Raw genomic sequence first — 15,028 nt, forward strand, 5'->3', positions numbered from 1 at the left:
ACAGAAACCTTGCCACCATCGCTGTCCCTCATCTGCTCCGAATCTATAACTTTGCCCTTCACCACGCCAAACAGGTCTCCAATTCGCCAATCTAATATCCTCTCTTTTACAATGACTCGTTGATAGTCCTCACTCCTTACTAAGGCTACATTCACACAAACGTGTGCCCGCCATGCCGTAGCACGGCGGGCACACATCCGTACACAGGAGAGGAGGGGGTGAGCGCTGCTCGTCCCCATCCCTCTCCATAGAGATACATGGCTCACATCGCCGTATTACGGGGTAAGATAGGACATGTCCTATTGTTCTCCCGGTTATGGAACGGTAAGGTGCCACATGTGTGCTGCACAGTACAGCTCCGTATGGCCCCGTGCGCTCATTGCCGGCCGATGGGAGACGTATATATGTCACGTATATATCAAAGACTTTGGGGGAGAACATAAGCCATGCCGTTTGAGTCCTCCATCCTGTTTTGGTTCTCTGTGTAAGATTTTCTCTTCTTTTTAATATGCGGAATAAGCAAAGACGCCGTGTTCTAATCTTGGTGATCCATTCAGCATTTTCCTGCAGTCATTCACTTGTAGGAATTTTGTTTTCTTTGGAAGCACATGAACCTTTCTCAGGTTTCAGAGAAAATATAGTTGAGGGATGTTGAAATATTCCTGCGTTTATCCACCCCGTGTGCAAGTGGATGTTAACCTATGCTTTCAGTGTGTTATTGTCATGTACAGTTCTTGTTGAAGAAACACATCCTTTTCTTTTTAGTGTTGTGCACTTTCCAAGAATACATTTCTTCCCATAATGGAGCACCGCACCTATTTTTAGTCTAAAGTTGTAGGCTGCTGTTGTAGTCTGGAAAAGACATTTGGGCCCAGGCACAGGGTTTCTGTGCACAATAATGGAAATGTTAGCACCTGCTGGCTGTAGTTTGAGCTCTTTCAAGATTTGATCACCTTTTTTTTTTTTTTTTTTTTTTTTTTTTCCCCATCAATCCTTTCAGGCCCAGAATTTTACCAATTGGATATGTGGAGCTTACTGTAGCCGAGGCAACCTTGTTTGATGTTGCTCTCCTAAATTTGTTTGAATACTTAAAGGATATATACCGTCAAAATCATTTGATAAACTAGGGACACTTACTCATAGATCCAGACACTGTGACTATGGTAATCTTCTTATGTGTTATACATGGCCTCCTTCCTTCTAACAGCAACTTTTACAATTAGCTTATGAGCCCGAGGGGCTCTGGTGGTTGTTTCCAGGGCCCTTCAGTGCTGTATTTTCATTATACTGTCTTTGTTCTGCTCCCTGTAACAAAATTATTTTATGAGGCAGGAGGACATGGATAACATACAAGATTACCACAGTCAGGCTGCATTCAGAAGAACGTATGGGGGGCGTATGTACGGCTGCAAGCTTGTGGCCACACAAGTCCCCTGTAGACTGCAATGGCCGCACAGGTGTGGCACCGTATAGCTCCGTACACAGGGAAAAGATAGGACATGGACTTTCCCCATGTTACGGCCCATATGTTGTGCATTTCTTTGCAGTGGGCAAAGGCCTCCTCTCCATTGCGGCGGACATATGCCCCCACGGCTGTGCGGGCATACATTTGTCTAAATGCAGCATCATTGTGCCTGGATCTATGGTTTTTCTATGCTTGATTTTGATAATACATTTATTTTAATCTAGGAGTGTTTTTAAAAACTTTTTTTTTGTTTAAAGGAATAGTTGGAGGCATTGGCGGTATAAGGGTGTGTTGAGGGTCTGACTGTAGAGACAGCAATGATATTGGGGGCCATTCTCACTGTCTGTTATCTGTAACACTCCCTTACTATTGAATACTTGCCCTGCAACTCCAGCCATTTAAGAGGGTGCTGAGGGCAATGTTCTCAAGATCATCAGGTTCCCAGCAGTAGGACCCTCTCTGTTCAGCTTGTACCCTCTATGCTGTGGATCGGGTATAACAATCAAGTTTGGTACAACCACTTAAATAATATATAACTAAAAACCACTGCATCTTGGAACCGCTCTAGAAACGTTTATTCCATTGTCTGATATGTGGCACAATATTTGAATGGGTAGACCAGGATTAAAAAATAATAATTGGTGCTATAAGCTGCACCACGTGTGTCCTCAGGATGTATGTGTCACTGGAGCTTTAGCCTCTTTCACATTATTACAGCACAGTAATAATGTACAATACCTGGCATGGCCTGAGAATGAGTGTAGTGCTCTTTGTAGGAGAGAGCCATTTTTCTTTCCCCTTTTTAACAGGGTTTTCCTTTCTTAAGCCATTTTCTGACCTGTCCAAAGGATATGCCAGAAATATCTTACAATACAAGCATTGGCTGCTATTGTTGCAGCTTTTCTGTCGCTCTATGCAGCCTCTGCAGATAATGTGGCGGCATGAAGCCATCCTATAGTAAAGACTCGTATTAGAATTCCCTTCATTACATTGTTTTTCTTGAGATGGTATTTATCCTAATTCCTTCTTCTAAAACAGCTGCTCTCTGGAAACATGATACAAGTTATTCCTGTTATAATCAAAACAAGTAAAGCCAGAGCGAAACCATCCCCTAACTAGAAAGCCATCAAAACGTCTACATGGCAACAATTGTATCACTGGAGGGAAAATAAAAAACTGATACATTTTAGTAGCTTATCAAACTTTTTGTGAGGGTGTTGGAGTTCTCTGTTTATTTTGTTCCCAAGTATTACTAGGCTGCTTTAAAGGGAACCTGTCACCAGGAGACCCATTTTTAGCACTCCCCAGTCTCCACAGAGCATAGTACATACACTGCCAAAGTGTTTTTGTATAAAAAATAGGTTTTACAGAAAAAAAAGATATGTTATATTGTACCTTTCATTAGCATCTGCTGTGTGACTAGGCAGTTGTCCAATGGGAGGGGCTGGAAATGAGCAGTCCACCCCACCCTTGGGAAACATGTGACCTTTTCACATATATGAATAACTCCCCACACTCAGGATTGGCTGTAGAGGAGCAGGGGGCGTCGCTAAGCCAAGTGATGGGTGTTTTCATATATTTGAAAAGGTCACATGGAGAAGCTGTTCCCCAAGGGGGGGGGGGACTGCTCCTTTCCAGCCCCTCCCATTTGGCAACTGCCTAGTCACACAGCAGATGCTAATGAAAGGTACAATATATCATATCTTTTTTTTCTGTAAAACCAATTTTTTATACAAAAACACTTTGGCAGTGTATGTACTATGCTCTGTGGGGACTGGGGAGTGCTAAAAATGGGTCTCCTGGTGACAGGTTCCCTTTTAAAACTGAACAGGATCTGGTTTATAACATCCTCTGACAAGTGAATCCAAAAATTCTGCTCTGCTGACCCGACTCTATTTATTGTATAAGTAATGGTGTATTCACATTTGGACAGGTTTTACACCATGTTTCTTTGAGTCAGATGGTAATGCAAGGGAGAAGGAAGTGGTAACATAGCCACCCCTGATATTAGTGGGATATTTCAATATTCTTTGTCCATCCTGGTGTGTGATGGGTTAATTACCTCTTACTAGACGAGTTGGCTAAAAGTCTTAATGTACAGATATACGTTGATGTTTATTCAGTGTAAATGTTATTAAATTGTTCTGCCATGCTCGGCTTGTAAATGCATTGAAGGTTCTGATCTTTGTGTTTCTTTTATATCCTGCAGGATGGCTTGGACGCTATGGTGTATGATCTGGACTTCCCAGCTATGAGGAAAAACAAGAACATTGACAACTTCCTAAATCGATGTAAGTTGTGTTGTTTTCTTCAATTGTAAATAAGAAAACAAAGAGGAAATTTACAGAACCATTTTATACTGGGTAGAGGAATTGTCAATGTGTAGATATATCTTGTGGGAGATGTGCAGATGTGTTTTCCAGGATGGACTAAGGAAAATATTACCTCTTTTGGCTACCGTACCATTAAAGGGCATCTACCACCAGAAGAAGGAAAGGTAAACCAAGCCCACTGACAAGCTGGTGTGCACCACACCCCCCCTTGCCCCCCCAAAAAGTTAGTTTAGAATTATGCAAATGAGTCTGTTGGGCTCCATGGATGTTAAATGAGCCCCTCAGACTCATTTGCATAGTTTTAAAGCCTTTATTTCTTATAAACAAGGGCATAGAAAGCTTAAAGAAGAATGGATCCTGCCTGATGGGGCACACCTCCGTATATAAGTGTGCTTAATTTACAATCCATGATCCCGGTGATTGATGTCCTTTAAAGAGGGTCTGTCATCCTGAAAAAGTGCACTAGTGGTGTTATACTGTTAGCGTTATGGAAAACCTCCGATAATGCTAACTAACACCGCTGCGATGTACAGTACAAAAGCCGGACCGCTCTCAAAGCGTAATCGTGAGGGGGTGGTCCGAGGCGCTGCCTCTTCCCTGATCCGCCTCGCTCACTCCATGGGGCAGCGGTGACTGCAGCGTGCTTTGAGAGCGGTCTGGCATTTGTACTATACATTGCTTCAGTGTTGGCGTAATTGGAGGTTTCCAATAACGCTAACAGTGTAACACTGCAGCGTTTGTTTTAGCACTAGGAGCTGCTTACTTTAGTAAGCAGCTCTTAGTGCACTTTTTCAGGGTGACAGGTCCTCTTTAGAATGACTTTCAAGAAGCCTAATGACATGTGGAATGAAAGCCAAATCAGTATATCTGTTCCAGTGTTGAGTGGAAAATGTACAGCTGCCTATACTTTCCTGGAGACAGCTGGCCTGCAAATGCTGCCTAAGGTGTGGAAATTCATGAGTAACTCAGTAAATATACTGCAGATAGTGTTGTTTAATAAAAGTGTCACTTAACTATTAATTGAATGAATTTTTAGGTTTTACAGGGTTTTTAAATCTGTTTTACGACATGGGTTTTTCATTTTGGCCTAACTCAAGAAATGTGTCTAAAGCATATTATAATGTACAGCTTTATACTATAGCTCATGTCAGAAAAAGTAATCTTCACTTATCTGCCTTCTCATCGACTCCCATTTGCTTTTTACACTCATCATTCTAAGTTCACAAGTTCTTTTTTGGTTCACTGAGGATTTGATCAAAGTTGCTGACATTGGAAGTATATTGAGACGGGAAGAGTGTTGTCTCCAATGTACTGGCAGTCCCTGGGTAACGTACAACATAGGTTCTGTAGGTTTGTAAGTTGGATTTGTATGTCAGTCAGAACTACTATATAATTTTATGAATGTAACCCCAGACGTTTTTTTTTTTTGTTTTTTTTTGGTCTGACAATTGGATTTTAAAAATGTTGGATTGTCATAAGAACCAGGATTAACAATGAAGCTTCATTACAGACACCTGTGATAACTGTTATAGAGGTTGCTAAAGTACAGTCAATTACCGGAGAACCGTTTAACTAGTAGTTCTGTATTGCTCAAAGACAAAAGGTCTTCACCTCTTTCTCTATTTTAAAGAGGTGGTACAGGCTGTCATTATTTATTTATTTTTTATTTTTTTTAATACATGGCTGAGGGCGCTTTAAAGGAAAACAACCATCAGGAATCTACCTATTAAGGTAAATCTGATGGTAGGTTCCCTGAACTGTAAACTATCCTTCCCTAACCCTATAACACTTTCTAACCTAATCTACATAACTAATATGGTAATCTTTTTCTAAGGCTACTGTGGAGCGACTGCAAAGGCTACTACACAGACATTGAATGTGGCATGCCACTGGCTCCTGGAGCACTGCACATGTGTACTGTACCCCCTGAAGCCAGAGCTACAGCTCATGTGCGGTGCTGCAGGAGCCGGTGGTGCACCAGATTAGTCTTTCCCACACGCAGGTGAGAGGAATCACAGAGGCTACTTGGACTTAGAATAGACTTTGCTCCCACTCTCTGGAGAGGCTACTCCATGTCCCAGTCGCTTCTGTCAGAAATTGGCATATAAGTTAAAATGTAATTCGGTTAGAAAGTGTTATAGGGTTAGGGAAGGATGGTTTAGAGTTTAGGATATTACAGGGAACCTACCATGGTGATGAAATGAACCCAGATGGATATCCCAACGCTACTCCCGTCACATGGGGCCGAAACGATAAGGAGTGTGTGTGTGTATTGTTCCTGTTGTTATACTTTCAATAAAAAGATGTATGGATATTTTACATTATTTTTGAACCAATTTTGCTAGTTTTTCTTGGGTCTGGTTGCCTATTGATGAGTTGGTTTTGTTTTTTGATATGACTGGGAGGACTCCTTTGTAGATATCCTGGCCCATGTATACTGTTAGTTTTGGAATTATTTGGGTCTTAATACTGTATATACTCATGTATAAGCAGAGTTTTTTGGCACAAAAAATAACCTGTGTGAAGTTTATTATTTTTAAGGAAAAACCTGGACAACCTGTTGTAGGCTGAGTAAATGACGTTTAACACGTTGTAAGGGCAATTGAATTGTGTTTGCAATTCATTAACGAATGTAAAGTGCGATTGCAGACTAAGGCTTCTTGCAAAAAATTGCAAAAAATGTTTTTCATGGGCTGATTTACTTCTATTTGGCCCTCTTCTCGGATTTGTCCATCCCTCTTTACATACCGTCTGGCATGCAAAAAAATTTGAAGATTTGTATTGTAAACTTTGACACGAGTGATTCTTAGTAACCGCCTGTTTTCACGGACCAGACTGTTGCCATCATGGCCCCCTTGACTTCTGTTGGACATTGGGTCAGTAAAAAATAGTACCTAGGAGATGCTCTATTTTTTAAACATAGGATGTGTGGTCTATTGAAATAAATAAAGCGAACTTTAAAATAAAAAAATAAAAAATTGTAGCAACCATGTGCTGTCCACTCAAAAAAACTACACACAGACTATATCCACTGTGCAGCTGCCAACTTATATACTTTTAGCCTGAAGTACCTACGAAGATAATATCCCAGCATTTGGGGTTTTCATAGGCCCAAACATGGTGTATGCTCAGCAGCATGGTGGACATTATACAGCAGTGATGCAGAGGACAGCTGGGATTTTTGAACTTTTGTGTGACAGAGAAATCTTACTAGAAGCAGCAGATGTTTCATTCTCTGCAGTTGCTTCCAACCAAAGTAAAAAGGAGTAACTGTAAGCCGCTCCCTATGTCTCTATTGACTTACGGAAAGTGGTTCATAGTTTTAGGTACATTTGAGCCGTTAATGTGTTTTTGGCTTTGCAGCACAGTTTGGAGCAAAGCTTAAAATGTGACATTTTTGTCGGTCTAGTTTTCTCTTGAACTGAAATCCCTGCCATTAAAAAAATGCAGAAACGTTTCTGTTTTGATGTCACTTTTGTGAAATGTTAGCGGAATCCCTGTATTTTTGCCAGGCTAAGCCCTTACAAATCAGATAAATAACATATTTTAGAAAAGGGGGGAAAAAAAATCCCTAAAAACTGACTGTGAATACTGCTGATCTTATTATATTATTATCCAGCAGTTTAATAGCTCTCTGTTCGGAGAACACTAGCATTCTGAACTTTTTCCATACAATCTCATGCCAGCGTTGACCCTAGTGGATTAAAATAGCCTTTTTCAGCCATGACCAAATTTGGAGCTGAAAATATCTGCCCACTGGGAATCTGTAAATGTATTCTAGTTTATAGAGTGACAGGTTTATACAAATAATTAGTTATTCCCATCGCATGTTTTAAATTAAAGCCGAGTGTTCAGTCCTACAAAGATGGATGTTTTGCCAACTCTACAGCGCTCTTGTTGTTGTCATCTTTCTGGTTACTGGCTTAAAAATAGCATTTAGCAGCGACTGATCGTGTTTTTGTTCTCCCTTTTTTTTGATGCTAGATAAAGACACGATAAGTAAAATTCGAGATTTGCGGATGAAAGCGGAAGATTATGAAGTGGTGAAGGTCATTGGGAGAGGAGCTTTTGGTGAAGTCCAACTGGTAGGTTGCCCCTTCCTGTGCTAAACCTGGTGCCTGTATGGAGGTGTATCTAATGCCATATGATTCAGTCTGTTACTTGACAAACCTTTTCTGAAATCAATTTGCGAAAAAGACCCCTCCCCCCCCCCCTCCTTCAGTGCTTTGATGAAAAATTTCATGAACATGCATTTTGCATGAAATTAACCCCTTACCAACATGTCATGTACTACTACGTCACATGCCGGCTGTGAGGGTATGGAGAGGGTTGAGTCCTCTACACACAAAGTGGGCGTTTAACACCCGCAATCAGTGCTCGGCTGCTGGTCACCATCTTGGATTAGATCTCCGCAGTGCCCATCAAGCAGCTTTGGCTGCCGTTACAGCATCTGGTCTTCCCTATTCATTACAATGTGCAACGAAGAGGAAAATCCTCATATACTGCTATACTATAGTATGGCAGTAAATGGTAGGATCAATCAGACAACTTAGGGTGAAGGTACCCTAGGGGGTGTGAAAAATAGTGTAAAAAAAAGTTTAAAAATTTATTAAAAACCCTAAAAATTCAAATCGCCCCCTTTCGCCTAGAAGTCATATAAATAAACAGTAAAAATCAGAAACAAATTGGGTATCGCGTGTCCCATAATGTCCGATCTATCAAAATATAATAATAGGTTTTTTATAGTGTTTAATCCTGTAACGGAAAATAGCCCCAAAAATATAAAAAATTCTATAAATAGTGATCAAAAGGACGAACAGTCTTAACAATGGTACCATTGATAACGTCATCAAAAAAGTGCCGGAGGTTTTAATTTTTGTAAATGTATGAAAACATTGTAAAACGTATACAAATTTGGTATCCCTGTGATCGCACCAACCCAAAGAATAAAGTAGACATGTCATTTGGGCGCACAGCGAAACCGTTAAAATCCAAGGCTACAAGAATTCTGCGCAAATGTGGGGGTTTTTTCCCACCATTTTCACTGTATTTGGAATTTTTATCCCGGTTCCCTGTACACGGCATAGAACATTAAATACTGTCTCTATGAAGTGCAATTTGTTATGCAGAAAACAACCCCATACACAGGGCATTGGCATTAAGGGGGTAAAAGGCTAAGTTTGCTTCTGTGGCTAAGTCTGACCAGTAACACACGTGAACTTTTTAATGCAACAATCCAGAAAGACACCTCACTTGTGCTTTGTTTTTTTGTTTTTTTCTCTGACCCTGCAACTATGACAGCTCAAAACCCCACAATAAACCCTGAACAGTATCTTATAGATGACTGTAATAGCGCATGGTCTGTGTCTTTGTGTTGATGCTTTGGCCCAAAAGACTTGATCTTTTTTTTTTCTTCTTCTGAGTATCAGTCAGCTGCAGGGAGACAGAGCTGACAATTGGCAGAAGTATATGCACCATCTGCATTTGTATCTAAACCCAGGGATTGACACCTTACTTTTTAACATATTTTTTTAAACCTGGAAAATGATTTTATCAATTTTATTGCTTCATTAAATGTTAAAAAATGTTAACATATGATATTTAAAACTGTTTCAAAGATATCATTTAAACTACTGTAAAAATGTACCTGGCCATTCAGGTACCACTAACCCCAAGTCATGAAATGGTTAAGATAAACATACACAATACCACCAGCAGCTATTTTAGATTCATATACCCAAAGTTTTGCTATGTTTTTGTTATGTTTATAACTGTTTGCATATTTTGCTTTTGAAAGGTAAGGCATAAATCTTCCAGGAAGGTGTACGCCATGAAGCTTTTAAGCAAGCTGGAAATGATCAAGAGGTCGGATTCTGCTTTCTTCTGGGAAGAAAGAGATATTATGGCCTTTGCCAACAGTCCCTGGGTCGTGCAGGTATGTTGAAAACACAATCAGTTTTGTAGGGGTTGTAAAAGCGGATATGTTGCCAACTTTTCACTTGACATTTAAAACCAGAGAACAGAATGTGTTTCAATTAAATCTCATTATTTTTTCCTTTTAAATTCTATTTTCTGTCCATGGGAGCTGCCATCTTGGACCTAGAAAAATGCTGCAAGAGCCGCGGCACTTCCATAAAACATCAAAACTTTATTTTCATAGTAGGTTAGAAAGCTGTACAGACGTCATGGTCATACTGACTTAGACCTACGCGTTTCGATTAGTTCTTATTCATGGTATAAAAAAACAGATACAAATGCAAAACCTTCGTGTAAACACAAATGAACAGAGTAAAAGAGAAAAGGCAGCCACATTGCTGGATATGTAGTGTGAATGTCTCCCATCACAGTGTGCTGCTAAATCCCAAACTAAGCACAAAATACATAATGTGAATACAGTCTGTTAATGAAACATAGGCGATATACATTACTTAATGCATAGTGTGACTACTGGCCCACATAAAGGGTTGGCAAATGACACGTACAACTCTTTACCAAACTTATAATGTGAATGCTGGAATAATGATGGACATATTATTGGACACATCTTGCCTGAGCTCTTTACAGCAGCCTCGTGGCTATAGAGAACAATAATATTCGGCGGACTCATTTAGATCTATGCATTTTCTAGACACTCTCAGGGAGGAGGTGTAGTTTAGCTTTGAAGTTGTTCAGAAAATAAGTTACCAATATACAAGTAATCAATATCAGATCAGCGGGCATCAGTCACCCACTACCACCACAGATCAGCTGGCAAGTCATTGCTGGAGCTGCACAACATATGGAGCCAGAACAGTCACTTCTCTGTGTAGGGAGTGTTCTGCTTCCAGATCCCACACATTGGGCAGGCCTCCGTTACATCATGAAAATAGCCTTTTAAAAATATTTAAATGAGCAGGAGGCACTGAAGGTCCGGTCCGACGAATGCGTCCTGGCTCCTCGGAGACCCAATTTATGCACGCCCCCACCTCCTTTTTATTCCTCGCACCCATGCCTCACTAGGGCTAGACAGCCGGTGATGTTACTCAGCTGTCTGGTATTCTCACGCAGGTACAAGATCATCTTTGTTGTGCAGCTCGCAGGTATCCTGTGCGGCTGCACAAGAAATCGCAGGTATCCTGTGCGGCTGCACAAGAAATAAGATCTCACACGTGCGCGAGATTTCCAGACAGCCGGGTGACATCACCAGCTGTCTGGCCCCGGAGAGGCATAACAATGAGATGGGGGTGGGGGGGTTTGCATAAATGACAATAATTTCTGTACACTGATGTATGAAAAAGTTTTCAGCGCCAGGAGACGCCAAAATAAAGATTTTTTTTAAAAAAAATTAAAAAATAAAATCCAAGCCCATTTGGAATATTGTGCAAATGCAGTTTTTTCATAATTTTCACTGCATTCAGAATTAGTTTTTTCGCTTCCCAGTACAGGGAATATTAAATACCATGACTATGAAGTGCAATTTGTTACGCAGAAAACAAGCCATCACGCAGCTATGGAAAATTAAAAAAGGGCCTGGGAGTTAAGGAGATTAAGGAAATCTACCACAAGATTTCTGGTGGTTGAGTGTCGTAAATAGGCTACTTGTTGTGTCTAGGGGACGGGGAGACCATGTTTTATGTGTACACATAGCGGGAGGCCATATATTAAAGTTTTGGGAAGCCTGAGTGCCTCTGCCACTTTTACAAAGTTATTTCGGCTATGTTGGGAAATACAGACATTTAAATAAATGACCATCTTTTCCATTAAAGTACTAGCAGTGCCATAAGGTTTTTTTATACGGCTAGCACACGGCCCCATTGACTAAAAAAATTTTTTTTTTTGTGCAAGGGTCCTGAATCGATAATTACGTTTTGTAATTTCTTGTTAAGACTAAGCCAAATCTGTTACTTATGTTGATTTTTATTTTTCTGTCTATCTAGCTATTCTATGCTTTTCAAGATGATCGGTATCTGTATATGGTGATGGAGTACATGCCAGGTGGCGACCTGGTAAATCTAATGAGCAACTACGATGTACCGGAGAAATGGGCACGATTCTATACAGCTGAAGTAGTATTAGCCTTAGATGCCATTCATTCAATGGGCTTCATTCATCGGTAAGTGCTTGAGAAAGCTTTGCAGGGCAAGGTCGTCCTCTTAGGAAAATTTGACCTTTTTGGTGAAGCAAAATTTTTTTTTTTTTTTTTTTTTCAGCTCAAGTGAGGTTTTAATTGGCAAAAGTAGTGTATTTTAATTATTTAGGTTTTGATGCGAGGAAACAATTTTTGCTACGTTTTCCATTTTATAATTAGGATTTATTACTGTACCTTTAAGCAAAGTATTTTTTTAGCAGAGCACAATCCCCTTTTGATACCAAACATGTAAGATTTTTACCAATATACAAAGTAACTGCCTCAGAACAAGTGATCTGTGTCTTTCATTTTACATGGTCTAGTATTGACACATTACAAGGATATGTTTTGTTTACTGTGATTTATTTTTTGACAGGGAGCTAACCATTTCAGTTCCCCAGACTGTAGCAGACTTGAGCCAATAACCAAGTTATTAATGGTCACCTGTCACCAGGAGAACCCTTTTTAGCACCCCCCCCCCCCATAGAGCTTTGCGCATACATTGCTAAACATTTTTTGTATGAAAAATCTGTTTTACAGAACAAAATATATCTTTTAGATTATCATTAAATTAGATCTACTGTGTGACTAGTCTAGTCGTCCCCTGGGCGGAGCTGAAGAGTAGTTGTTTCCCCCCCCACCCCCACCCTTGGGAAACCGCACTTGCGTGTGTGAGATTTTCAAAAGTATATTCCCGCCCCTCACCCGCCCTTCTCCTTTATACTTTCGGCCCCTGGCTTGTCCCCTGCACACATCACCTACCCAGATCCTATCCTGAATTCTCGCTGACCGCCAGGCATTCTCTCACCTGCGTGGTCAGCATGTCTGGTACTGTGTGCACAGACATGTGCAGAGGAAGCTGTGCCGGCTGCAAGGTCCCCGCATTTTCTGCACATGCGCCACACTGCGCTGCTGACTTGGAGTGGCTACATAGTTTGCGTATCTCCTGGTGCCTCATTGTCTATGTAGCCAACCTGAGTCGGCAGCGTAGTGTGGTGAATGCGCAGACAAATGCAGGGATCTTGCAGCCGGCACCGCTTCATCTGCGCATGTCCGTGCACACAGTACGAGACATGCTGACCACGTAGACACAGGAATTCACGACAGCGGGCGGGATGTCGGTAGGGGACGTGTGCAAGGGGCGAGCCAGGGGCAGAAAGAATGAAGGGGAGGGGCGGGAATATATTTTTGAAAATCCTCACACACGCAAGAGCTGTTTCCCAAGGGTGGTGGGAAACTACTCCTCTTCAGCACATGTAATTCAAAGGTAATTTACGAGAGATCTTTTGTGTATGTGCAATGCTCTATGGGGATGGGGGGTGCTAAAAATGGGTCTCCTGGTGACTGGTTCCCTTTAACCTCTTGAATAACAGCAGATTGTCTGGCATAGGAATGCGGCATTCATGTGGTTAAAGAGAACCCGTCATGCAAAATAACCCCCTAAACTAAATATATTTTCATAAACTGCCATTAGAGAGCATTGCCTCTATCCCTTCATTGTCCCTCTACATGCCTGTAAACCTAAGCAATGAGGTCCTAAAGCTTTATGCAAATGACCTGTGAAATGTCCAATGAGTCATTAGCATATTCAAGCTGTCCAGCTTATTCATGAGTGGGAGGTACAGCCACACCCCCAGTGCATGACTGACAGCCTGTATAATGATGTGAGGCTGTATAATGATGTGCTTCCTGGTGCTGGCGCCCCCTGCAGCCTGTGTGTGTTTAGGAGAGATACAGCAGCTCCAGGCAGCCATGTTACAGCAGAACATGTCAGGTCCATGTGTAGCTGATGTCTGTGTCTCTCACATGTGTATTAGGAGGATGCAGCATGTCAGCAGATGCAGCACACACACTAGCCATGCTTTACTATACATTACACACAGACATGAGCAGGGAGAGGAGAGGTGGAACAGGGGTGACATCACTGCCTCTGACCATGTGACCAGCCTCATTTACATGATAAAAAATAGATGATTTTACAATGAATAATGTATGAAATAACTAGATAAAGGCTGTGATGGATCCTTGTGAGCTGCTCCAACAGGTAGTAGTGACAGGACAAGTGACACAGACCTGATGACAGGTGTCCTTTAAGAGGACTGTGCATTTATGCTCTGGCTGCATAGGGCTCAGTTATTTGGGTAGATTTACAATTGTAGGTGTGAGAGGATTAAATCTTTAATTTATTTTAAAGTTATCATGGAACCGAGCCTAACCTGTACAAAGATCTTTAAATTTATTTTGTCATCCGTAGAAGTCTTCAAGTGTTCTGGGGATTTGCTATACGACTTATGAAAATAAAATTCTAAAACATAAAAAATTGTTGCTGATAAGATATTAAAATAGGCTTTATTTGTTTGCTTGCAGGGATGTGAAGCCTGATAACATGCTGCTGGACAAGTCCGGTCATTTAAAACTTGCTGATTTTGGTACTTGTATGAAGATGAACTCTGTAAGTTGCATGGTTATTAAATACTAAATATATATTTATATTATTTTTTTTTGTTTTTTTTTTTAGTTTTCTTTTTTTTCTGAACCCCATTGTTTAGATACAATCCTGGGTGCAGGAGCTCTATTCTCCATTTGGATGGAGCAGCACGTATAGCATGCATCCTACTGCTCCATTTATTACTTTGGTTGTGTTAAAAATGTAATTTGCTCTGCAAATTTTATCTATGGCACACTCATTCACTATGCCCCAAAACTTCTGGCACTCAGTGGCACTGAATGTAGCGGCAAGAAGCACACTGAGCCATTCATTTGTTAGAACCTCTGTTCTTACACTTGGTTATCCCCCACCAGTTATAATACAGCTACTTTACATGTATGGGTGTCTGTGCCAAAGGGTAATCCGTAGTTGCCACAGCTGTATAGCTTTTCCACGGTACTAAACAAATCTTCAGCACCGCAGTACAACTAGGTGTCAGACAGTGGGAGAGGTTATGTTATAGGGCAGTGATGGCGAACCTTTTAGCGGCCGAGTGCCCAAACTGAACCCAAAACACCCTTTATTTATCGTGAAGTGCCAACCAAAAATTAAAGCTGTAACTTTCAACAACTTCATATTTACCTTCTGAGGACAGCAACACAGTTCAAAGATGGAAAATTTTCATAACTTTAGCT

The 15,028-nt window shown here is 40.9% G+C and overlaps 1 protein-coding gene across 2 annotated transcripts in view; it reads left to right on the forward strand.

Annotated features, from left to right (window-relative positions):
* Window positions 1-15,028, forward strand: part of ROCK1 (Rho associated coiled-coil containing protein kinase 1) — an 87,484-nt gene that overhangs the window by 23,546 nt on the left and 48,910 nt on the right. For both annotated transcript variants that reach the window (XR_011855723.1, XM_072152098.1), the window contains exons 2-6: window positions 3,675-3,756; window positions 7,783-7,883; window positions 9,596-9,733; window positions 11,715-11,890; window positions 14,273-14,357. Coding sequence is in view for 1 of the 2 variants with exons in the window: in XM_072152098.1 (XP_072008199.1) it covers window positions 3,675-3,756; window positions 7,783-7,883; window positions 9,596-9,733; window positions 11,715-11,890; window positions 14,273-14,357 (582 nt within the window). In the remaining variant the exon portion in view is untranslated. The remainder of the gene's footprint in view (window positions 1-3,674; window positions 3,757-7,782; window positions 7,884-9,595; window positions 9,734-11,714; window positions 11,891-14,272; window positions 14,358-15,028) is intronic.

Source organism: Engystomops pustulosus, chromosome 5, assembly GCF_040894005.1.
Source record: "Engystomops pustulosus chromosome 5, aEngPut4.maternal, whole genome shotgun sequence".
NCBI lineage: Eukaryota > Metazoa > Chordata > Amphibia > Anura > Leptodactylidae > Engystomops > Engystomops pustulosus.